The 24,896-nt window shown below is 45.9% G+C and overlaps 2 protein-coding genes across 3 annotated transcripts in view; one reads left to right on the forward strand and one right to left on the reverse strand.

The window, feature by feature from the left end:
* RPAP2 (RNA polymerase II associated protein 2) overlaps positions 1 to 5,190 on the reverse strand; it is a 76,598-nt gene extending 71,408 nt beyond the window's left edge. Inside the window, exon 1 of the mRNA XM_083157096.1 lies at positions 4,862 to 5,190. Coding sequence (XP_083013222.1) covers positions 4,862 to 4,988 — 127 coding nt within the window. The 5' untranslated portion in view covers positions 4,989 to 5,190. The remainder of the gene's footprint in view (positions 1 to 4,861) is intronic.
* The window catches only part of GLMN (glomulin, FKBP associated protein), a 45,113-nt gene continuing 25,307 nt past the window's right edge, over positions 5,091 to 24,896 (forward strand). The window contains exons 1-6 of one of the 2 annotated variants that reach the window (XM_083157097.1): positions 5,091 to 5,363; positions 9,503 to 9,581; positions 11,709 to 11,834; positions 21,848 to 21,967; positions 23,578 to 23,683; positions 24,369 to 24,615. In XM_083157097.1, the coding sequence (XP_083013223.1) occupies positions 9,543 to 9,581; positions 11,709 to 11,834; positions 21,848 to 21,967; positions 23,578 to 23,683; positions 24,369 to 24,615 (638 nt within the window). In that variant the 5' untranslated portion in view covers positions 5,091 to 5,363; positions 9,503 to 9,542. The other variant, XM_083157098.1, reaches the window with a different exon arrangement.

A 24,896-nucleotide genomic window follows, 5' to 3' on the forward strand; every position in this document is an offset into this window, starting at 1 on the left:
TCTTAAGGCACATCTAACGTGTGTACACACCATAAATGGCCGGCCAGTGTCTGGCTTCCCAGCTGCGCAATCAGGCGGCTGTCGGTCATGTGCGAGTGTTTCACAGTGTAGCAAAGCACTTTCTCTTTAGCGATATGCTGAGGGAGGGACCAGGCGAGCAGTGTGGCCTTTCTCTATATTGGGCGCCCCCCTTACAGACTAACGCCGGCAGTTGTACAACTGGGTGTACAGTAAGTCAGGTCCTGAGCGCCAAGACAGTACACAAATGCACCCGTCTACCAAGTCTTTAGTAATCCAAACAACGATCAAACACAAAATGGTTGTACTTAACAAAAAAGCAATGGTACCAACAATACCATGTTAGTGTGTAAGGGCAGCTGGAGGGTTTGGGATTGCTTGGTCTACAGTATGTTGGGCGACAAGCATTAGGTTGACACCATTAGGTCGACATGTGTCTAGGTCGACAGTCAAAAGGTCGACGTGGGGTTTTTCCACTGTATTTTGACCCAAATGTCAACACAGTCTACATGGACACAGTTTGAAGTGCACCGCATCCGCTCGCTATGCTCGGAACACAATTTTATTCTCCACCACAGCCTAGTGGATGGTAGGGCATGATATACCGCCTGCCGGCACATGTCGGCTCAAAAAAACTGTGAAAAACCCCATATCGACCTTTTGACTGTCGACCTAATGCTTGTGTCGACCAACATACTTTTGACCAAATTACCATATCCCCAGTCGGAGATGCTGTGATTAGTGATGCGATAGAATTTGGACTGCAAGGGTTAAAGAATCTCTCCTCTGTTTTTTGCAATTCAAACAGTCTGGTTTAAATTCATTGTAATTTGGATCTGCTACTAGATGTTGGACCTGAAAGGTAATTCTAGCAGGTTAAACCAAGTAGAACTGAACTCTGGGATGCAATCTGGTACCAAGAAAGTTATGTCACCCATGGACAAATAAAGATGACAAAACCATTCTGGGATCAGGTGCAGATCATATTATTTTCAATGTAAAGCAAACGCCACAGCTATGTTACCCAAGTGAACAGAAGTTATGGGCAATGCCGAATGCCAAAAAACAGAGCCAGTCAGCACCCTCACTTCTCATCATTTCTCCAGACAGATTGATGAGATTTTTCCAGGGCAACTGGGCAACCATTTATGCAAGGGGAAAAGATCAATGGCTTTGTTTAGACACATTATTAAGTCTGCAATAGTGGAGCAGTAATCATACTAATACTGATCGCAGTAGGAGCGGTAACTCTGTAAATTCTATTTGCCAGTACTGTGCATATTCAACTCCTCACTGGGGTGTATTCAATGCCGCGGCGAGCGGCCAGCGAGGGGGTTAAACAGCGAGGATTGCAGAAAACCAGCGATCCCCGCTGTTTAACCCCCGCGCCGGCCGCTCGCTCTATTCAATGTTCTGGGGAAATCCTCGCCGTCACAGGACGGCGAGAATTCCCCAAAGCAGCGAGACCCGAAGCTAATGCAGAAAACTCGCTGTATTTAGCCGCGAGTCTCGCTGGTTCAGGAGCCGCATACGCCAATTCCCCCTAGCTCAAAAAATGGAGTGAGGGGGAATTGGTGTATGAGGGGGCTGCGTTGGATACTGTCAGGGTGAGTGGTGACAGCGAGCAGGAAGCTCTGCTCGCTGTCACCACTCGCCCACAGCATTGAATACCTGCCACTGCCTTATCTGTTTCCATGCATGTAACTAACGGAATCTTCTAGCTACTAACAATAACCATCTGCATAACTTTAGAGACTTCATCAATTTTTTACATTCCGATTTCACTAATCTCAGTGGCTTCATTCAGATATTATTACTAATTTTTGAAAGTTTTATTTCAGACATTTTTCCATGTGAGTGCTACTAGAACTGGCCGGTAATTAGCGCCATAAAAAAGGTATTTTTACTATATTGTATACGGTGTGTACGTTTTTTTTTTTTATTGTTCATGGTGTATGATTTTATTAAAATAAGCCATTATTTCAGCAAAGTCTCCTTTTCTATATTTTTCTGTTTTTTTATTTTTTATTTGCCCATCACCCGGCTCTCGGAATCCCCCCCACATCAGATGCGATACATCACGGGTGCTAAAAAGATGTGCCGCTTACGGCTGCACATATGATCTCCGGCTCCCATCGGATGTGCGCACACGCACGGGAATCGAGTGAAATTGGGCCCAAATTGCATAGTGTATGGAGACCTTAAGAATAAAGCAGCCAATATTTACCCTGCATAAAAACAAAGAGCCAGATGTATCAAGCTTCAAAAAGTGATACCCAGCTTCTATCTCTCATTTTTCAAACCCAACCTGTAACATGGCAGGTATGAGCTGATTGGCTGGTTGTTTATCACTTTTCATTTGATCACTTTTGGAAGCTTGATAGATCTAGCCCAACGTCACTGACCACACTCTGAAGATCAACAAAAGCGGGATGTAGAAAATATCTACATCAGGCATGTCCAAACTATGGCTCTCCAGCTGTTGTGAAACTACAAGTCCCATCATGCCTTGCCATAGTTTTGCTATTAGGGAATGCTAAAACTATGGCAAGGCATGCTGGGATGTGTAGTTTCACAACATCTGGACATGCCTGATCTATACACTGAGTGGCCAAATTATTATGACCACTCCCTCAATACAATGTTGGGCCACCTTTTGCCCTTAATACTGCATGGATTCTTCTTGGCATGGACTCTATGAGATGGTGGTAGGTAGTATGAGGAATTTAAGACCATATCCGATGAACTGCGCTTTCTAATTCCTTAAGATTTGATGTTACTGGATCCAACTGCCTGATGGCCCGTTCAATCTCATCCCACAGATTATCAATTGGATTGAGATCTGGTGATTGTGCAGGCCAACTAATGCTGGGTACACACCAGGACGACTAGGGCCCGATCCCCACAATCTAGATCCAATTCCGATCAATTGGATGTAGATTGTGTGCTGATTGGGCCCTTTTCTGACCTGGTGTGGACCGATACCGAAGCGCGGTCCGGTCGGTCGTTATTGAGATCCTACCTGCTGCAGGTAGGATCTCAATGACGACCATATAGCCGGGTGCGGGTCGCCATCGGATCGGACCCGCTCACGGTGCACATCGTGAGCGGTTCGTGCCCCCCCGCGTCACCGTGAGCGGGTCGGACGAGACACTGACGACCCGCTCACGATGTGCATCGTGAGCGGGTCGTCCTGGTGTGTACCCTACATAAGCAAGGTAAAGGCTCTGTCATGCTCTTCAAACCATCTGTGGACAATGCCAGCTTTATGACAGGGTGCATTGTCCTGCATCCATTCCCAGCAGGGTACACCATTAACATAACAGGATGTACTTGATCTATGATAACACTTAAATACCCTGGGCCATTCAAATGTTGTTCCACAGGAATCAAAAAGGACCCATACAATGCAAAAAAAAAAAAAAAAACACAGATCTTCGGCTTCCATGGCCTATACGGAGTAATGTGCGGTGAACAGTTTGTCCAGAGACCTTCACAGTTGCTCCTAGATTAAGATTCCCCGCAATTTGACGTACTGTTGCTCTTCTGTTGGACTGGACAACTGGCAAGTCTCCTTTCAGATTGAGCATTCAGTAGCCTGCGACGACCACAAGCCTGACGTTGAGACCAGGTTTTCAGCTTGGTAGTCTTCTCTTTGTAAACATTAATAACTGCTGCTCTCGAACACTTTACAAGTGCAGCCATTTTTGCTGATACTTGTTCCGACGGTTCGAGCACCTACAATCATCCCTGGGTCAAACTCAGTCACATTTTTTGCCCATTTCTTCACAAGCAACACAGTGCCATTGATGCTTCACTTGTCCTGCATTCCCATTGTATAGCTCTCTTGCCCTCTAGCGGCAACAACGTGAAGTTATAGCCGATCTGCGTATAAGTGTCAAGTGGTCATAATATTTTGGCCACTCAGTGTATACTGTAATAGTGCCCATTCTAGCACTCAGCATCTTTCAAAACCTGAACAGTTTCTCCTCTCTGCCTGGGGTGTCGCTCTCTGTTGTGCTACTTTTAGCACAGTGTGGTCTGTATTTCATCGCTGATATGCAGACCAGCCCTGTGCTAGAAGAGAAACACCCCAGGCAGGTAAGAGGAACTGAGCAGATTTTGAAAGAGGCAGAGTGCTAGAATGAACACTATGGAGAACATTAAAAAAATCTTCAAGAAAATGGACACGTTAATTAGACTTGCTCTGCTCAAACATGAACGTTTCACAGAAGACCAAGATGGCAACGCACAACTGGTATGATATGCTGCAGGTTGGGGACATCCCCAATTACAGTATCCAGACTTCACGTGCATCACAGCCGGATTACCATATGTACACCCAGTGTTTTCATGGGAACGCCCATGAAAGACGGGGCATACGAATATCCTAATGAGCCCAAACAGCCCTTCATGCCCCTATCCACCCCCTGCTCAGATGGTTTTGTACGATCATTTTCTGCACGGACCTCACGCCGTGTTCGTACGTCTGAGGCATTCACACATCGCAGATACGCTTCTGCACATGCGCAAACACCAACCATCGGCCGGCCGGCCGCACTCTGAGTCATCCGACTCAATCAGAATAAGGGCCAATGTACACAAGTAGCAGCAATTCCCAAAACTTAAAAAAGGGGAATTGTCTCATTCTCAAGAATTTTTTTAGAGGAATTAAACCATGGTAAATGCTATTATAGAAACCATAAATGACAAAGACAACCCCAGGGAGTATTAATGAAAGCTGGCAAACGTGACAGTACCACAATTGTAAAGCAGAACACAATTCTATATGCAGCCGGCGTGCTCACTATACACAGGCGACTGTTTATGTACCATGGCTTACCTGGGCTCTTTCTGGAAGACTTTCGTGATTTACCCACGTTCTTCCTCTCCGCCATGGCTGCTCTGCCACACAAAGTCTTGAAAGTTGAATTCATTATGAGTTCCGGGGTATGAGCGTGAAAGTCCATCTCTGCGTTTCAGGCCTCGGACAAATCAAAGATTTCTGCGTTCCAAGCCTCGGATAGGCTGCTTGGTTAGCTAAACCTCAAGCTGTAGTGTCAACTCGAGTTATGCTAATCTCGTTCTGAGTTCCAAGCTTCGGATAGGTTAGCTTTCCGTTACAAGTTTAGGATAGGCTAGTTCTGCGTTTCAAGCGTCTGATGGGCTAGTTCTGCGTGCAAAGCTTATTTCTGCGTTCCAAGCCCTGGATCGACTACTTCTGCGTCCCAAGCCCTGGATAAGCTACTTCTGCGTTCCAAGCCTCGTAGTTGAGCTCAACGCCCCTCCCTTGTATGTACATGGCATGAGGGTGAACTAACGATCACGGATTAAGCTGTTGTATGGTATGTATAAGATTTCTCATAGACATCTGAATTAGGTAGATTAGTGGTTTATGTTATACAGTGTGATAGGAATGGAACCAAGGTGCTGTTGCATGAGAGGGAGACCTGTCATTCTCTGCTGTGCTACATATCAAAGGTAAACACTATGCTCTAATCTGCTTTTATTTGTGGCTGTTGTATTTAATTTTAAAATCGTTTCTGTGATCTTTACTCATAATCATGTCATCGTAACATGTAAAGCACGTGGTAAACTTAAATCAGTACTTCCTTATCTTTGCGGCCACAGTTTGCGCTACGGAATTTACGTAGCGTAACCCGCACCACCCTGGGTCCACACCACCCTCCTGTGTCCACGCCACCATCTATTACCTTTAGGGGCGCATTTATCATTAATGTGCGATGCCGGCGTGGTGACATCGCCGGGCATCGCATTGCGTTTGCTTTTAATACCGCCGGTATGTATCATTATGGGGACGCAGGGACTCCGAAAGGAGCCCGTCCCTGTGATACCCAAGGCCGGAAGCTGGGGGGTCTGCGCATGCGCGGTTACGCGCTGACCCCCCCGCGACCCCGCTGACCGCACTGCCATAGGCTACAATGGGCTATCACCATATCAGAATGGCGATAGCCCAGGAGTGCGATGCCGGGCTGCCCGATGTTGATACATCGGGCAGCTTCGCATCCCCCATAGAAACCTATGGGGGATGCGGCAGGGGGGGATCGCAGCAGGGATCGGAGATTCCTGCTGCGGTCCCCTTTAATACATTTAGGTGAAACTTAATATTTGCGGTTAATTTAGCCGCAAATATTGCTAGATAAATGGGCCCCTTCGTAAAGTAGTGGCGAGCGAAGCGTGGCGAGCGAACAGTGATGCTATTCTGAAAGTGGCTAACGTAACTGGCGTAAGCTGTGGCCGCAAAGATGAGGAAGTACCCTTAAATCTATTTCAGTTTACCAGGCATAACATCAATACGTTTGTCAGAGTGACAAAAAATGCTCAATTAAGATACATGTGTTAAGACCACAATCCCTGTAAAATTGGACTCAGAGCCAGCCCAAGGCAAAGTAGGCAAAAGCCTAGGGCATTTTGAATGCATAAGGTCATGCTGCACATATATCTGAGGCAGCAGCATTGTTCCAGTATGGGAAGCGAAGACAGTGAGGCAGTGGCAGGCATTATCAAAAATGCCCACCATCCCTTCAGAAGGGCTGCTGTGCTTCCTCAGCCACAGCTCCTCCTCCCATCAGACTTTGCGGTAAGACCCATTTTTTGGGCAGTGGAAAAGGGTCTTAAAGGGTATCCCACACTGGGAAGCAGGTCCATTAGGAGAGTGTGATTTCATCGGCAGGGTCCCTGCTGCAAATGGGAAATAACGGGACGCTCATTACATATGCACATATGTAATGAGCGGCTCATTCACGCGCACGTATGTGAATGAGCAGCTCATTCACGCGCACGCAGGCGAATGAGCGGCTCATTCACGCGCACGCAGGCGAATGAGCGGCTCATTCGCGTGAGCAGGCGAATGATCGGCTCATTCGCGTGAGCAGGCGAATGAGCGGCTCATTCGCGAGCGCGCAGGCGAATGAGCGGCTCATTCGCGAGCGCGCAGGCGAATGAGCGGCTCATTCGCGAGCGCGCAGGCGAATGAGCGGCTCATTCGCGAGCGCGCAGGCGAATGAGCGGCTCATTCGCGAGCGCGCAGGCGAATGAGCGGCTCATTCGCGAGCGCGCAGGCGAATGAGCGGCTCATTCGCGAGCGCGCAGGCGAAGGAGCAGCTCGCGCAGGCGAAGGAGCGGCTCGCGCGCAGCCGAAAGGGCGGCTCATTCGCGCGCGGGCAGGCGAAGGAGCAGCTCATTCACGCGCGCGCAGGCGAAGGAGCGGCTCATTCACGCGCGCGCAGGCGAAGGAGCGGCTCATTCGCGCGCGCAGGCGAATGAGCGGCTCATTCACGCGCGCATATGTAATGAGCCCGTGTGACCCGTGCACGCCTGCTGCCAGGTACCAGGGGAGGGAGGGAGTGTTACTAGGTGCTGCCTACTGAATGGTATATTACTGGTTAATTTACGTGTACCTTTCACAATGGGTTCAATGTGAAAGGTACTAAAATGGTAATTAGCCAGTAATATACCCTTTGCAACATGCAATGTGAATGGGATTAAATTTGCTCTGACCCGGTTAAAGAAACGTTTGAAAAAAACAGGTTAGAGCAGGTTTGGCATTGGGAAATCAGCATAAGTTTCTTATATAGCGCAGAAAATTCTGTTGCACTTTACAATTGGAAACGGTGATAAAACAAACTGGATAGTTACAGACAGTGAAAACTTTAGGATGACCCTGCTCGCAAGATTACTGTCTATAGGGAACTGGGCACTGATACACAAGTACAGGTGATATCTATTGCATAATGGTCCAAATTAAAAAGGGATTTTTGAGATATAGGGGGATATTCAATCTGCAGGTCACGGCAGGCGAGCTTGCTCGCCTGCCGTGACCCAGTCCCGTTCTCAGTCAGCTCGACCGAGAACACGCAGGCGGGATTCAATGTCCCGCCTGCAGCGGGGCGAGAAGGGGGCGTGGCCGCGAGTTGCGGCCGGGAAGTGACGAGCTGCAGCCGGCATCTCGTCACTTCCCGGCTGTTCTCGGCAGAACGAGCCCGACAGCTAGAGATGTCGGGCTCGTTCTGGAAGAAAACCCTGTTCAATGCTGTCGGGGAAGACAGCATTGAATAGGGCCCGTCGAGCATCTCCCCCACGGGAGATGCTCGACGGAGATTGAATATCCCCGATAGCCTTTGCTCTAAAGCAGGGGTGGGGAACCTTATTTGTGGCAAGGGCCGTTTGTATGGGGGAAAAAGATCCTTCTGGGCCATATGTAAAAATTTATCTTACAAATTTCCTGCTGCAGCCGCCCCACGCTCCGGCGGCTGCCGCTGAATAGGACTGACAGTCTACGGCTCCTGTTGATTAAGAGGAATTCTCGCAAGAGCTACTGAACTCTCGCGAGAATTCCCCTGTACTTGACTCCCGGGAAAGCCACCAGGTGGGTGGAAGGGCCACTCAGACCGGCTACAGGGGCCGCATACGGCCCCCGGGCCTGAGGTTCCCCACCCCTGCTCTAAAGGCTACATTTTATTGACCAAAAAACATTTGTATGATGTGGTTCTGCCATTTATAGCTATGAGGACTATTTACTAAGCCATGGAGAGAGATAATGTAGCAGCCAATCTGCTCTTAAATGCCATGTTACAGGCTGGATTTGAAAAATGACAGCTATGTGCTGGTTGGTTGTTACATTGGGCCTGATTCACGTTGGCTCGCTAATCAGCATACATTCGCTGCTTAGTGAGCAAGTAAATGCAGTCCAGCGAGCGAACGACCACCCACGAATTTCCGCTGCGACTTTCAAATAGATGTGTACGCTTACATATCCATTCGCATTCAGCCGTACGGGTGAAAAATTATTCGATGATTGCCGACCATCAAATGATTTTTCGCCTACTTGCAGATAAGTCAGCCTGAAATGTCAGTCGGACGGACCCTGCTGCCCGTAACCCCCCCACCCCAAAACTATTGGCTGTAGAACTTGGTACTGTATAAGCAGCCTATCAAATTGCCCCCTTTGCTGAGTGTGGTCAGTGGTTCTATAATGGACCTTATTTTGGTTGATACGCTCCCATGCAAATTCACACGGGAGTGCAATGTTTTTCTTGTGCACATGTGCATTTCTGCACATGCACTGTGTGCGAGCTACCATGTTGAATAGAGTGTTCGCCAGGCGCTCGCACCCAACAGTGCAGATGGGGGGCGTGGGATGCGTTCTCATGAAAATGCTGTTCGTTCTCATGTTAATGCCCTGATGACGCCAGTGCCGGACACACACCTGAGAGTATCTTAGTTTTGCGTGTATGCTCCACATCATTCGATGGTCGCCGACCATCGAATGATGTGGTCCTCGCCCCTAGGCTGCGAATATATGTTTATGCAAAACATCCATTTGCAGTCGTGTGGGCAAATTCGCAATGCGAATGGTGGGCGGGCTTAAAAAGACACGCCGTGCTGCGAATCAACCAGAATAACCTCCATTGTCTTTCAGTTATTTTACCCATCTCCCTTATTTTGTCTTGCTACTAAACAGATCACCTTGGTGGACTCGGTACTAACCTCTTCTTACTACAATGGCAGTAGCAGATCTTCAAGACTTAATTCAAAAATTGGTAAGTTGTGTTTTTAAATACACAATCTAGTAGTAGTTTATCTCAAGTTAACTTGCCACTACCTTCTGCCATTTTACAGATATATATAGTGTATATATCTCTGCAGAACATGCTCGACTTTACAAGCAGTCGGGCACATTCTGCCGAGAACGGCCGGGAATTGACGAGCTCCCGGTCTCAGCTCGGTGATTTTCGCCTGCATCTCGCGGCCGCACCCCCTTTTTGGCCCTTGGCAGGAGGGACATTGAATCCCACCTGCTGAGCTGATGTTGAGCCGGCCGAGAACGGGACCGGGTCACAGCTGTCGGGCTAGCCAGACAGTCGTGACGGCGGATTGAATACCCACCTAAATGTATTTTGAATATCACTTTTATGCACTGTATGTGTCCCCTTTTAATTCTTTATACACTTACAATACATTTGTTGTTAGATAATGTTACTAATGAATTAATAAGATGTTTTTGAGTTTAGTTTAACAGGACACCTGGGAGTGTATCTCTGGGAGTTTGAGCAACTGATGTAAACAGTTAATTACAGTTTTATACCGCTTTCACACTGCTAAAACATTTAAAGAACCGGTATTTTTAAACGGTATTTAAAACGGGTATGAGCCTTCACATTGTAGTAGATTACCGTTTTAAATACCGTTCAAGTACCATTCACCCTTTTAATCCCCTGAACACGTTTCAAGGCAGAATGCAGGGGACAGCCTATCACAGGTCTGTAATCTGTTGTTTTTACTAAATACCGTTTCAGAGCCATTCTCACTGCATAAAAAATGACTCTAAAACGTGTAGGACTTTTTAAACGTGTTGAAATACCAGTTAGCTTTAATCGGTAAATGAACTCTGGTGCTTTCCCACTGCAGCCTTAAATGTTTAGAAATGGGAAAAAAATGGCAATATACCGTTTAACAAGTGAAGTGTGAAAGGGGTATAAGTGGGGACTTCAACTACCCCTGAAAATGTTTTCTTTCTTTTTTTCCCATTCTTTTTTTTTTCTCTCTTTTCAATTAAAACACTATTTTGTGCCAGAAAAAGTTATAATTTTGGGGGAAAAACACATTGGGTAAAATGTAATAGGATGAGAGATTCAGAAAGTGAAAAATCTCCATTTTTTTTACATTTTTATTTATATAGTTTTATTGAAACACCACGATTCACAGTTTGCAATAGAATTGTAAGTAATATGATTGTGACAGAGCCAAAATAAACATTGAGAATTGACATCATTGTTCAATGTTACAAATATAAAAATATATTGTCATCAATAAAGAAATACAATGAAAAAATAAAAGGTGTGACCGCTTCGTTTCTTATTATCAAATAAACAATCAATATGGCCCAGGACTGTCGTAGTTCAATAACTATGCGGAAATAGCTCACCCCTAGCCATTCAAGACCACTGGGGGATCCCCAGAGATAACTCAGCAAATCCCCTGTTTTTTGTAAAAGCAGTTATCATTTACACGACAAAATCAAACTGATTTTGCCGTGTAAATGATTGCCGCTTTAAAAAAACTAGAGATTTCTTACCAAATATCTTACTTTCTGAATCTCTCATTCAATTAAATTTCCCCCATAGAATTTGTTACGTGAATTTATGTTTTTGTACTCACAGCCGCAATAATGAAGTTGTTTAGGACAGAATATTTGGGTATTTTTTTTTCACCTGCCTCAAACAGGTGAAAATAAAATCCACGATGACTGCCAGCTTCAGGGAGAATTAAATTGCCCCAGGAGATGGGGAGGTTTAATTATCTGCAGCAATTGTGTACATTGTAATTGAGTATATTTTTTTTGCTCTGAGAGCCTTTTAATTAATGTGAATAAAGATGAATTATTAGAAGTGGAAATAATTTATGTACCACTTTTTTTCTTTAGCTGTGACACCACTCAGAGTCCTATTTTCCATTTTCTCATAGTTTTGCATTGTTTGAATAAAGTTTGCAATGTTTGAACATTGCTGTCAGTATGCTACATTCTTCCTTCTACTTGCATTGTATATGATATTTCCTTAGCTATGCATGATTATATATTATTTACCATGTATGCAGTCAGTTGGTCTATTGTGAATGTCTCTACTGTCACTGTTATGCTGATCTGTGGCTCCTTATATTTTATTTAGCAAACACTTTCAGAAGATGATTTCAAAGAAGAAGACACCAATGTGTTCTTAGAGACTTGTCAGAAGTGTTTGGAAGAGAAAGAAGAGGTGGTGTTGCTGGACATAATCCACAATGAGAAAAACCAGGTCAGACATAATAGGATTATGGAAATCCCAGCATATTGCTACCCAGGGCTGTTGATGACCTTACTGCTGGCCAGGCAGTCAATGTTCCAGGCAGTCAGTGTTCCGATGTAACCATCTGATGCTATTTACAGAATTTGTTTTAAACAAAGTACATCTCCTTCCCTGCAGTCACCAGTGTTACTCCTTCAGTCGACTAGGCGATGACACACAGTGTCCACGCATGTCCAAACTATGCCCCTCCAGCTATTGTGAAACTACAATTCCCATCATGCCTTGCCACAGTTTTGCGATTAGGGAATGCTAAAACTATGGCAAGGCATGCTGGTATGTGTAGTTTCACAGCTGGAGGGCTACAGTTGGGACATGCCTGGTAAGCGTATGACAAGATTAATGTGGGTGCATCCAGTATTTAAGAGTGTCCAATGACAGCAGAAGATAGAAAGTATAGGGAAAGTTCAATTGAGAATGTGAAGTTGCTCCTGGCAGAATTTTACCTGGGTCCTTTCTGCCAATGTGTAGGCCAGCTTTATAAGGCGTGAAGTGATGACTGGACGAAGGGGCTAAAACCTGCCCCCCCATTCCCCTGTGCTGCCCACACATCTGTTCAGTAATGCTTTTCTAAATCTGTATTTACAAAATCCAGATGTAGTACTTATAGCCATAGAGTTTTGTTTTTGCTTGATTTGTTTTATCAAAGACCACCTCAGTGGAATAGAGACACCAGGGACTTAGGACCTTATTCAGAGATTTCCCCAGGTGGTACAGCAGCTATGTCTGTGGAAACCTCTCCTGTATGAGCATTTGCAGAAGGAGGTGGCTTGAGTAAATAAATGCCTTCTGAATGCTTGTGTGATCTGCTGATGGGTTTGAAGATGCAGCATCGGATTATCTGCATGAACATCGGCCATCTGAGTAATCCTTAGGTTATTTAGGATGACCGGGCTGTCCACCCTGGTGGGACCAGGAAGTCTGAAGACAGAACCTGGCCTTACCACTCCCAGAAAAGAGGGGCACCATGTCCCTATTTTTGGCATGCTATCCAACTCTGAGGCGCTGTTTGTTTTGTGGAGAGTCTGAGGGAGAGAGGTAGAGAATTCCAGAGAAAGGGAGCATAATATGAATTTGGAGGCAGGAGTGGGAGGTAGTAAGCAGAGGAGGCGGTGTACAGTAGCCAAGCGGGCAGGAGTGTAAAGGGAGATGAGGTCAGAGATGTAAATGGGAGAGGAGTGGGTGAGGGCTTTGTAAGTGAGTGTAAGAAGCTTGAATTGTATGATGAGCTGGGCTGCAGCCCTTAGGATACATTGGAGTGGTGAGAGGTATTTGTCAGGGATGCCAGATAGTAGCAGATTACAGTAGTCAAGTCTGGAGATGAACAGAGAGGGTATAAAGGTCTTGGTAGTATCCAGGGTGAGTCGGTCTGATCCTGGAAATATTTTTAGATGACAATGGCAGGTTTGTGAGAGGTGCTGAATGTGTGGTTTGAAAGAGAGGGAGGCGTCCAGGACTTGGGGGCTAAAGGGGGGGGGGGTGCCGACATTCGGGATTCCGGCGGTTGTTTCTCCATCATCGGAATCTTGACTGCTAAATGCCGACAGTCAGAATCCCGACTGCCAGGGGCTATTTTCCCTTGTAGGGGTCCACAACCCCCACAGAGAGAGAATAGAACAGGTGGCAAGCGCAGCGGGCCACCAAGCCTGCAGCCTGGTAAGTGCAGGGAACCCGCAATGGGCTCTGATGCATTCGATCCTCTGTAGGACTACCAAAAGCCAGGATTCCGATGTAAAAAAACCACCATTGGAAACCCTATGGTCGGGACTGCATACCACACCCTAAAGGAGATAACAGTGCCATCAATAGATAATGAAAATGTGGTTGGTAAACAGATGAGAGCCATGACATCCTAACCAGAAACAAAGGAGAAAGATGTCAGAATTGGTAAGAGGGATGTGGAGGGGGCTGTAGTAAGGGGGTAGTAAGGAGGTGGTCAGGATTGTGATGTCCTGACATATGGAGTTAATTTTGGGTGTGAAGTAAGTGGCAAGGCCAAGAGTAGAGAGTGAGGAAGGGAGACCATTTAAATTGATGTAATGAGAGATGATTCATTTTATTAGCACCCCTGTGTACGTGCATACAGTAATTGTGGCTGCTAATGTTAATATTATGTTAAATATGGATCAAACATGATCTCTCAAATGGCGGCCTAACAGTACTGTAACTATCCGCTAGTAATTAGTTCTACTTTTGGTTTCCATATTATCTTCTGCTTTCACCCAGACAGTCTTACTGCACTGAGGGACTGATTCAGACTTGGGCACAAATACCCAAGGGTTTCCCTCTGCGTATGCATCCAAGAAGCAAGAAAGACATGGTTACTGCCGGAAGGCGATGTACAAAAAAGCTTGAAGTTCCATACAGTTTCAATAGGCGTTTCTGAGTGGTGATTTGGGGGGAGGAGCTAACAGTGGTGGGTGTGTCGGTGTCAGCGATTTCTTTAAAGATGCAGTTCCATTCAAACTGTGGACATAGACATTCGGATATTGGGGGTCGAGAGATGGCTGTGGGGCCCTATTCAATGCTGTCTTCCCTGACAGCATTGAACAGGGGATCTCGGCAGAATGAGCCTGACTTCACAAGCAGTCGGGCTTCTTCTGCCGGGAAGTGACGAGCTCCCGGCTGCAGCTCGCCTCTTCCCAGCCGCAGCTCGCAGCCACGCCCCCTTCTCGTCCCGCTGCAGACGGGACATTGAATCCCGCCTGCAAATTCTCGGTTGAGCAGACCGAGAACGGGACAGGGTCATGGCTGTCGGGCCAGCTCGACAGCCGTAACCCAAGATTGAATACCCCCCATTGTGTCTGATGGTGTGCTTATATTGTGTCTTTGTACACACATTGTCAGATTTGCACTGCATCTCGATAAGACGCCCTTTGGTTGCGGCATTTGCATAAAGCCTCAGTAGGGTTGCGTCAAAAGTTAGTCAATTCTGTTGCAGCGTCTGCTGTAGCACTCCAATTGTATTGTCAGTAGGGCATAGCTCTACATTATGGGTTTTGTGCTGTGGTGTGCAGAATAGGGCTCTACATTGTACCAAGATTATTAAATATGCTTGTGCTGCAATCACAAGATTGTGGGCTCTGCGCGGTAATGGTCCGCTACACTGCACATGCAATTCTGATCTTTGCTGTATTGTACACCATGTAATCCAGGAGCCAGACAGTAAAATCTATGAGCCAGGAAAGATGTGCTCCAATTGACCTCAATATATACGACTCTCTAAAGCTGGAGGGCAGGAGAAATATATTAGACCAATAAGTTATAAGGCTGCCGTCCTACAGCGCAGGATAAGTGTTACTTTTACAGTACAATAAATATGTGCTTTGTCACCATATCAGTCATGCCAGCAGGATTCGCCTTTTCACTCCATCATGTCAGCCATTGCGCATTAAAGAGCATATAAACCTCTCTGTGACATTAATATATGACAAGCAGTGTATTGCTGAGCAGGATTATTTATGTCAAGTACTGAGTGTCTTTATTCTTAACTAAATGTCCTCATGCACTCAGATTTTTAGCTTCATTGCTCAGATTTACAGTTCAATGTACATTTTGGGCTTAGCAGTCTTTTGAGACCCCACTTTAGCTATAGTATGACACTGAATTTAAATTGTTGTTGCCATGGTGATGCACCTGTTTATTTTATCCAAAAGGTGGCAACTAAGGGCAGTATTCAATGACGGAGTTCTCCGTGCATGGAGAGCGTTTTATTTTGCTCTCCATGCACTCTCCGTGTTCCGGAGGGCTCGCTGCCACTCCTGCTCCCACTATTCAACGTTTTTAAGACTCGCCGCCACTCGCGGCGAGTCTTAACCCCTGCAGCGGACGAGCGTCCGCGGCAGGGAGCTGACAGGGAGCCGTGGGACGTGGCATCCAGGGAGATTAAAGTCTCCCTGGATGCCACAGAACATATGTGAGGGTAGGGGGCCCCCCTGGGACCCAGGCAGCACAGGCTGCCCCCCCCCCCCCCCATAGCCAGCGGGGGACCCAGTATTCACTGCACCCGAACGTGCATACGGGTGCAGTGAATATATGAATATCTAATGAGCGGCTCGAGCGCTCCGGCCCCCTGCTGGCTGCACTGTGTAAAAAAAAAGAAAAAAAAAATTTAAAAAAAATATTTTTTTTAAATTAAATATATATTCATGTGCTATAAGCACATGAATAAAAATCACATGCCACTTCACAGAAAAAAATTCCTGATTTTTTTACACCAAAATTAAATACAAAACCCTTTTAGATTAAAAGTTCACATTCCAGCTCTCCATCAAAAGATGGAGAATTTCTACACGGAGAGAGACGGCGAAAATCACTTAGAAAGACGGAGGGCAGTATTCAATGAGAAAAATTCGCTGTGATTTCTGGAGAGTTTGTGCTTTTCACGCGGTGGAGAGAGGTTTTTTTTCTCCAAAGGCGAGCCACCCTATTCAATGTGAAATATTCTCCGTCTTTCTAAGTGATTCTCGCCGTCTCTCTCCGTGTAGAAATTCTCCATCTTTTGATGGAGAGCAGGAATGTGAACTTTTAAACTAAAAGGGTGTTTTTTTTAATTTTGGTGTCAAAAAATCAGGTTTTTTTTTCTGTGAAGGGCCATGTTATTTTTATTCATGTGCCTATAGAATTTTTATTCATGTGCCTATAGCACATGAATATATATTTAATTTAAAAAAAAAATATTTTTTTACATTTTTTTTTTTTTTTTTTTTTTACACAGTGCAGCCAGCAGGGGGCCGGAGCGCTCGAGCCGCTCATTAGCTATTCATATATTCACTGCACCCGATGCACGTTCGGGTACAGTGAATACTGGGTCCCCCGCTGGCTATAGGGGGGGCAGCCTGTGCTGCCTGGGTCCAGGGGAGCCCTGCTCCCCTCCCCATATCCCCTGCAGCAGCCAAGAGAGACTTTAATCTCTCTTGGCTGCTACGTCCCCCGGCTCCCTGACAGCTCCCTGCCGCGGACGCTCGTCCGCTGCAGGGGTTAAGACTCGCCGCGAGTGGCGGCGAGTCTTTAACACGTTGAATAGGGGGAGCAGGAGGCTCCGGAACACGGAGAGTGCATGGCGAGAGAAAAAATCTCTCGCCATGCACGGAGAAAATTTCACATTGAATACTGCCCGGAGAACATTTCACATTGAATAGGGTTGCTCGCTTTTGGAGAGCAAAATGCCCCGTCCAAGGCGAAAAAAGCACAAATTCTCCACAAAACACGGAGAACTTTTCTCATTGAATACTGCCCTAAGCCGCAAAACACTGTTTTTTCCTCACAGTTTCAAAATACGATCACTGTGCTAGATCTACACTTTTACAGGGATGAACATTGGTAATACAATGTGGCCATACCTCAAAACTGTTCTGATTTCAATGGTACAATACACTAGTCTGACGTGTTCTAAGGACAAGTCGGACCAATTTGCCTTTGAGCTCCCCCAGCAGCTTCCTGGGAGCCTCACTTGATGTGCTATTTTTACATGCAATAAATTGCTTTTTAGCACTCACAATTTGTCGGGTCCGATCCTAGGTGTGTGTCAGCGGTGGAGCATCGCTGGCACACACCTATGTGCAGTGGCGGGGGGCCGGCAGGTGGTAGCGGTGAGGTCCAGACAGCTGGTACCTGGTATCAGCGTGTGCCGGGCACTGAATTTAAAAAAAAATATTTTCAAAAGACTGGCCTCCCATCTGATTGGCTGAAATAATTCTCTCAGCCAATCAGCGGCCAGCCAGTCTTTTTTGAAAATATATATTTTCGACATGGACACCATCTAAGTGTACCGCATCCCATGCTTTGCTGCACTTGGCACACTATTATATTCTCCCACCACGCCCTAGTGGATGGTAGGGCATGAAATTCTGCGTTGGCACATGTCCATTTAAAATTAAAAGACGTGAGAAACTAATTTTGATTATCACCTTCCCATTGTCAACCTAAGCCCTGTCGACCTTCAGTGTTCGACCCAATGTATGTCGACTTTAATTGAGTGAATCTAATAACCGTATCCCGTACAGCTTAGCCCAGTGCTTCTCAAACTCGGTCCTCAGAACTCCACACAGTTCCCATTTTCCAGGTCACCCGACAGGTGCACTCATTACTGGCTGACGCATTTTAAAAGATCCACAGGTGGAACTTATTATTTCACTTGATTCTGTGAGACCTACAAAACATGCACTGTCCTGAGGACCGACTTTGAGAACCTGTGGCCTAGCCTAAAAAGACCTTGGCATGCCATGGCCTCTAGGGGAGGTAAATAAGCCCTACATCGTCGCTGCGCCACCTGTCCCAAGATGATGACCTTCAATGTTGGAAGGTATGCAAAATTTTTCAGTTGTTTCCAAACGCAAATATGCTATTGATAATCCATCGTACGTGATGTATTTTTACAGATTGTTAACCAATAAAAACAGAAGAATTTTAGTTTTGTGTTATTCTTAAGAAAATTGAATATGCCCCTTGTATATCTGTATTACTATACAGGGAAATGAGAAAGAGAATAGGTGCCAAACCGCCTGCGTATTATAGAATAGAGCAGGCCACTTATGATAAGGCATCTTTAGCGTGCTACTGCTTATTTTGTGTCTGAGCCACCAAACCACCGTTCGTGAACCGTGTACCCATATCTAGGTCGTGTGTGTGTGTGTGTGTATGTATGTATGTATGTATATATATATATATTTGACTATGGAGATTAAGCATGATAAACTTTGGTACTTGTTTCCTAGCACGGCCACAACGATTTGGATCTCGGGCATCGCAGGTAAAAAAATCGCGTCGGTCGCATCGCATGCGGCAAAAAAATCACATGCGATGCGACCGACGCGATGCCCGCGATTTTACATAGGGAACCATGTAAAATGCCTCAATTGACCCAATGAAACATAGGGAACAATGTTAAATGACCCACAGACCCCAAAAATCCCCCCTGAAGTGTGAAATGGGCCCCCAAAAAATTGTTAACGCCACCCCACGATCAACGTGAACCCGAAGCGTAGTGAGCCCGCGAGGGGCGGCGGTACGTGTCATCCGACCTTTTCATACCCCCACTATCCACGTCGGCGTGGAGTTAAGAATAGAAAGTGTGGCGAGCGCAGCGAGCCACCGAGCCCGAAGCCCGAGCCCGAAGCTCGCTCTATTCTCAACTCCACGCCGACGTGGATAGTAAGGGTATGAAAAGGTCGGAGGCCGCGTACCGCCACACTTCGGGTGCACGTTGATCGTGGGGTGGCGTTAACAATTTTTGGGGGGGCCATTTCACACTTCAGGTGGGGTTTTTGGGGTCTGTGGGCCATTTAACATTGTTCCCTATGTTTAATTGGGTCAATTGAGGCATTTTACATTGTTCCCTATGTAAAATCGCGGCATCGCGTCGGTAGCATCGCATGCTTTTTTTGGCCGCATGCGATGCGACCGACGCGATTTTGACCTTTTTAATCCTTTTCAATGGCAAATCGCGGGCATCGCGTCGGTCGCATCGCATACCATTAGAAATGACCCGCGATGCCCGCGATTGTGGCCGTGCTAGGAAACAAGTACCTAAACTTTTAACCAACAGATAATTCTAAATATGAATTTTCTCTTTATTCCCATCATTATTTCAGAGGAGAAGAGCTTATTGGTAATCCTGTGGCTCAGACATATGTGCAGGGCTGTTACTTGTCTTCTTGTCTGTGGAATGCGATTAATCTGTTATTCTCACTACTGGGAAGTACATGAGATAACAAAACAGTTCATAGAGACAGATCTATGTGTATCTGATATTAGTGTTCACTCTAGGATTTCTGTTAGGGTAGGGTGCTGACCACCAGACAGGGCACTTTTTATATTAGAAAGTTACATGAGAAATAAAAAACAAAAACGGTACTTCTGTAGTTTCACGGCGCCAGTATGGCGAGCGTAGAACCCGGAAGTAGCACGGCGCCATGCTGGCGCTGTGAAACTACAGAAGTACCACAAAAACATATATAAAAAATTGCACACTGCACTAGGATTCCGCCCATTAAACGTTGTCATACTCCGCTATGCCCATTACATATTCTGTCATAATGACAATGACACATTATGGCACACACTGTAATGCCTCTTACCACACACCATATTGCCCATTACAAATGATGGCACACACTGAAAGTTCTCAGTGGCATTTCAGCGCAGTGGGAGGCAGTGTAAGGGCACCACACAAAAAGGGCAGGGCTGCAAAATAGGCTTAGAGGGAACATTACACAATGCATCTGCAGTTCACAGGCATAGGAAGGGATGTACTAAGCCTAAAAAGTGATACAATGGAGAGTGATAAGCCACCAGCCAATCAACTCCTACCTGCCATATCACAGGCTGGGTTTGAAAAATGAGGTAGGAGCTGAATGGTTGATGGTTGGAAATTGGATAAGTTGACCAAAGCGATTAGTAGCAAATTGATTGCTATTCCACTTCTCTACTCGTCCCCCCCCCCCCCCCCCCCCCCCCCCCCCCCCCCAAGTGAATTCAGAGCCTTTTCAGTGGAAGATTGCTGCCGTGTAGCTGCTATGATGGCTGTTGGTCAGGAGTTCTAACTATGGCTTTGTCCCATTGACTGTCCTCCTAGCTTTTTATTTTAAAATAGTGCTTTCTACTGATTTGTTTAAATATTTCATTTTAATTGATGGGCTATACCACAGGTCTTCAACCTGTGGCCCTCCAGATGTTGTGGAACTACATTTCCCAGCATGCCTTGACAGTTTTGGCATGCTCTTATAGGAAAAAATGTGGCAATGCATGTTGGAACATGTAGCTTCACAACATCTGGAGGGCCATAGGTTATAGACCCATGGGCTATACAATGTTACATCAACACCAGCAGCCACTAGGTGGCATATACATTGCTGTTAAATTAAGGTCTTATTCATCTATTTATAGAGCAGGTTGAATTAATGAATCAGTCCTGAGTTAGGAGAAAGAGCAGAAAAAGAAGCAATTTGCATCTGATTGAATTAAAATGTGAAGACATTTCTAGTTGGACGAGTGCTTGCTTAATGCTAGAGATCAGTAGAAACACAAAGCTGCCCGGGTCTTGGAATTCCTCCAACAGTTTAGTGGGGATGAAGATGGGTTCTCGTTGAATACCCCCTTGTGTTTCATTCCGCTGCAATGTCCGGTTTTGCACATTACTGATGATTACAGTAGCATGCCATTAGATTCCCCTTTTTACCTCCTTGGGGTGTGTAGAAAATTGCAGTGTTGGGGGTCACAAGATGCTGGGGCAACGCTGCGGCCTCGTCGTCCTGCCAGAATGGAATCCTGCCCCACGCAAGCCTTTGATTTGCTTAGCATGGCTTAAAAATGAGCTGGATTGGTTGCTTGAGGAGTAACTTGGCATAAAGGGACACATTTATCAATGGGTGATTAAAACTCATTGTGTATGATAAATGGTGCTGCAGCCAATCCGCTCCTGCAAATTAGAGAGGTGGCATTTTACAGCAGCTTGACCTCACACAAAACTTCCCGTAGCCCCATATGGCTTTTTGTCCTTGGACTTTACCGCCCAGAGCTTTTCAGTTACATTGCCCGGTAAGCCCAAGGCTTGCACACTTTGACGTATAGATTCCTGGTTATGTGTCCGCAGAAATGGGTTGACATGCTTGCAGTGGCCACAGTAAGGCCATAAAGCCCTACTTACTATGACTTTCTGTATGAGCCTTACTCTGGGATGCCATTGACTTGCCTTGGGCACATCTACATGTGCCCAAGGCATTTTTCAAACACAGTCTGTTACATAACATGTGGGAGCTGATTGGCTGGCTGTTTACCACTCTCCATTTTATCACTTTTGAAGCTTAGTGCATCTGGCCATATGTCATTTAGTGAAAATGTAACTATTTTTACAAAAACAACATTCACAAATAAAACCTAGGGGGCATCGATAATGAACATTACAGTCCTTTAATGGATGATAGAATTGTATAATAAGTTGATATTTCTGCCCTCTCTTGTTGCAGATCCTCATTAGAAATGTTGGATGGAATCTTATTGGACCTGTAACAAAGTGTGCGCAGAGTTGTGCACCCGACAGTGTCCGGGAGAAGACCTGCTTAGAAATAATTAACGGCTTGATACAGGTGACTGATATGTGTTATAATATTTATAGTAGTAAAACATTTTTGAACATGTACCCTTCTTTGCAAAACATAAAATGTACTTTTTCCCCCACGTGTATATAGAACACTAATGCTGCTTCCTCTGTACTGTGGATCCTTCTCCATTCTCTGTCATTAAAAGCCATAAAAGTTGCACCCATTACATTTTATTATTATTATTATTATTATTATTATTATTATTATTACATTTTATTTATAAGGTGCGACACGTGGTTTGCAGCGCCGTACATATGGCACACATCAGAACACTACATGGTATACAGGACTAAACTTTACATTAGTAAAAATCTAAAACAGAGCAAAGGTAACAATTATCCCCACAATTCTCTGTACACATTACAGCAGAGATGTAGGGAAGAAAAGGAGGGATCAGCTTGCCATTGGAAGAGATGAACTATAAGAGTTATAAGAGATACGGGTATAAGTGTTTGGTTATATACAAGGATCAGCATATTAATGTATGTAGGAAGGACCTTCAGGGAAATATAGGGGCAAGGAGATATTCTATCTAGTACCCCTTTCTCACTGGAAAACGCTTGCAAGCCGGGTCACAAACCAGTACAAAATCCCAGGTTGCAAACACTTTCACACTAGTCGTCCGATCCGGAATAAAGCTGGGTGGGTGACGTAATTGGGAGGTGGGGCCGGGGCAGTGCTGGGAGATGTCTGCATCCTCCAGAGGCACCTTTACACTGCAGTGAAAGGGACCCGGGTCGCATCAACCCGGGTTACCCGTTCACACCACCCCTGGACCCGCGGGCGTTCCAGGTCCAACCTTGGTCAAGACCTGGGTTGAAATACCGGAACGCTGGTCCCTAGGATCCTTTCGCACTGACCAGATTCCCGGGTTGTTGCGCGTTCATGTGTAATAAACCGGGAAATATTTGTCAGTGTGAAAGAATGGCTCGGGTAACCGCCCACATCTTTCGAATGATGTTTAGCATGCACGCATATAAAAGTGACTTTTTAGTTGCGTACATTTGCGTGCACGCTGGCGTGGATATGGGCGGGCAGCTGACATCCGGTGATGTCAGCTACCCGCCCCCCACACCCGCGTCACTGCCTCATTACCATGAGAACGCCCAGCGTTCTCATGGAAACTCCCATGGAACGCTGGACGTTCCCATATGGTAATGGGGCAGCCCGGCGCGCCCCACCCATCTCCGCCCCCCCCCCCACACCACCATTCCGAAAGGTCGCCGCGGGTGCACGCACCATACGCCTGCACATGCGAAGATACCCGCATGCGCAGACGCGCAACATCTGTACTGCGTGCGAATGCACGCAGGACCGATGTGATCTGAATGAGGCCCATAGATTCCTGGTTATGTCACCGCAGAAATGGTTTGACATGCTTGCACTGGCCACAGTAACCTGGGAAATATTTGTCAGTGTGAAAGCGATATAGTGCAGCTTTGCTTGTTGACAGTGGAAGCAGAATTTAAAGGGTAAAAGGGATGGATGACAGATGGGATTTATTTCCAGTGACCAATCTGCATCAAGATCTTACTACAAGTATTTTTGTAATTTGAAACATTTAATGTACTTATGGCTTTTTTTTTACCAAACAGCTTTGTAACCCTAAGGAGATTGTCTTGGGCATACTCGAGCAGATTGACGAAGTTGTGGATCACTTATCTCAAGTTATCTTGTTTCTGCTTCAGCCTCTGCAAACAGGTACAATCTGAGCTTCGTCCTGCCCCAGTGATCATTAGAGAACTGTATGATTGCAGAATTTTTTCGTATTTTATTTTGTCCACGTCTCAAATGTAATCAAATTACTACCAAGGATCAGTGAGGCTCATCCATAGCATGGTAGAACAACGTGTCCATGTACACCTACCTCCTGGGTATCACAACAAAGTGAAACGTTTTTCGGAACACAGGAATTCTGACTGGTAGGAAATTAAGGGGGTCATTCTAATTGTCAACGGACTTACATTTGCGGCTGCAGGGACGAAGAGAGGGCGGGCGGCTGATGTCATGTGATGACGTCAGCAGCCCACCCCCGGCAGGCATCCTTCGGCCCACGTACCCAGGGGAACTCCCAGTGTTTTCATTGGGACGCCCACCGCCCCTGTCAGCCCCAATCCCTTCCTCCCCTCTTCGACAGTGTAAATCGCCAAGACCGTTCGCAGTCGGGGTTTGCTCAGGAGTAGTTGCGCATCGGGGCAGGATCCGAATTCAGTTCACTCTGTGTGAGCCAGAATTGACCCCTAAGAGTATATCAAGTAGCATAGTGTGAAGCAGTGTATTTTCCTTTTCAGTCTCCCTTTGTAGCACCAGATTAGATGTGGAATGGGATTTTAATGTGACAAATAGTATTTATTGACCCAGGGTTATTCCTATTCATGTCTTCTAGTCCTCCTGAAACTCGGAAACAAGAAATCCTACTCCGTGGGTCTGTCTCTGTCCACGATCCATTCTCGGATCTCTAGTCTGCCGGTGCCGTATACAACAGAGCAGATGCTCGAGGACAAGCATTCCCTGTGCCGGTGCTGTCTGGCTCTCATACAGTTTGCTCAGCCTTTCATACATTCTGTCTCACAAGCCACAGACCTGTCCAAGGAACCAGATATGCAGGAGATGCAGAAAGAACTGTTGACATTGTAAGTACAGATTTATTTCTTAATATAAAATGGTATCAAACTACTGTACATCAACAGTGGAAATAACTGGGTGAGGCTAACAGAGCGCTCTGGCCGAGGAAAGGAGGGTTGGCAACAAAGATCTTTGTCAAACCATTACTGCTGTAGATTTGATAAGAGATGGGCTAAAATGTGTAATAACCTAGCACTTGCAAACTAATGTATAAGGTGTGCCTAAATGAAAAGGAGACCACGGTTGTATGTAAAGAAAATGTTATTACAGTTCATGTGTAACATTACAA

The sequence above is a fragment of the Crinia signifera genome, chromosome 8, assembly GCF_055691185.1.
Source record: "Crinia signifera chromosome 8, ASM5569118v1, whole genome shotgun sequence".
Taxonomy (NCBI): Eukaryota; Metazoa; Chordata; class Amphibia; order Anura; family Myobatrachidae; genus Crinia; species Crinia signifera.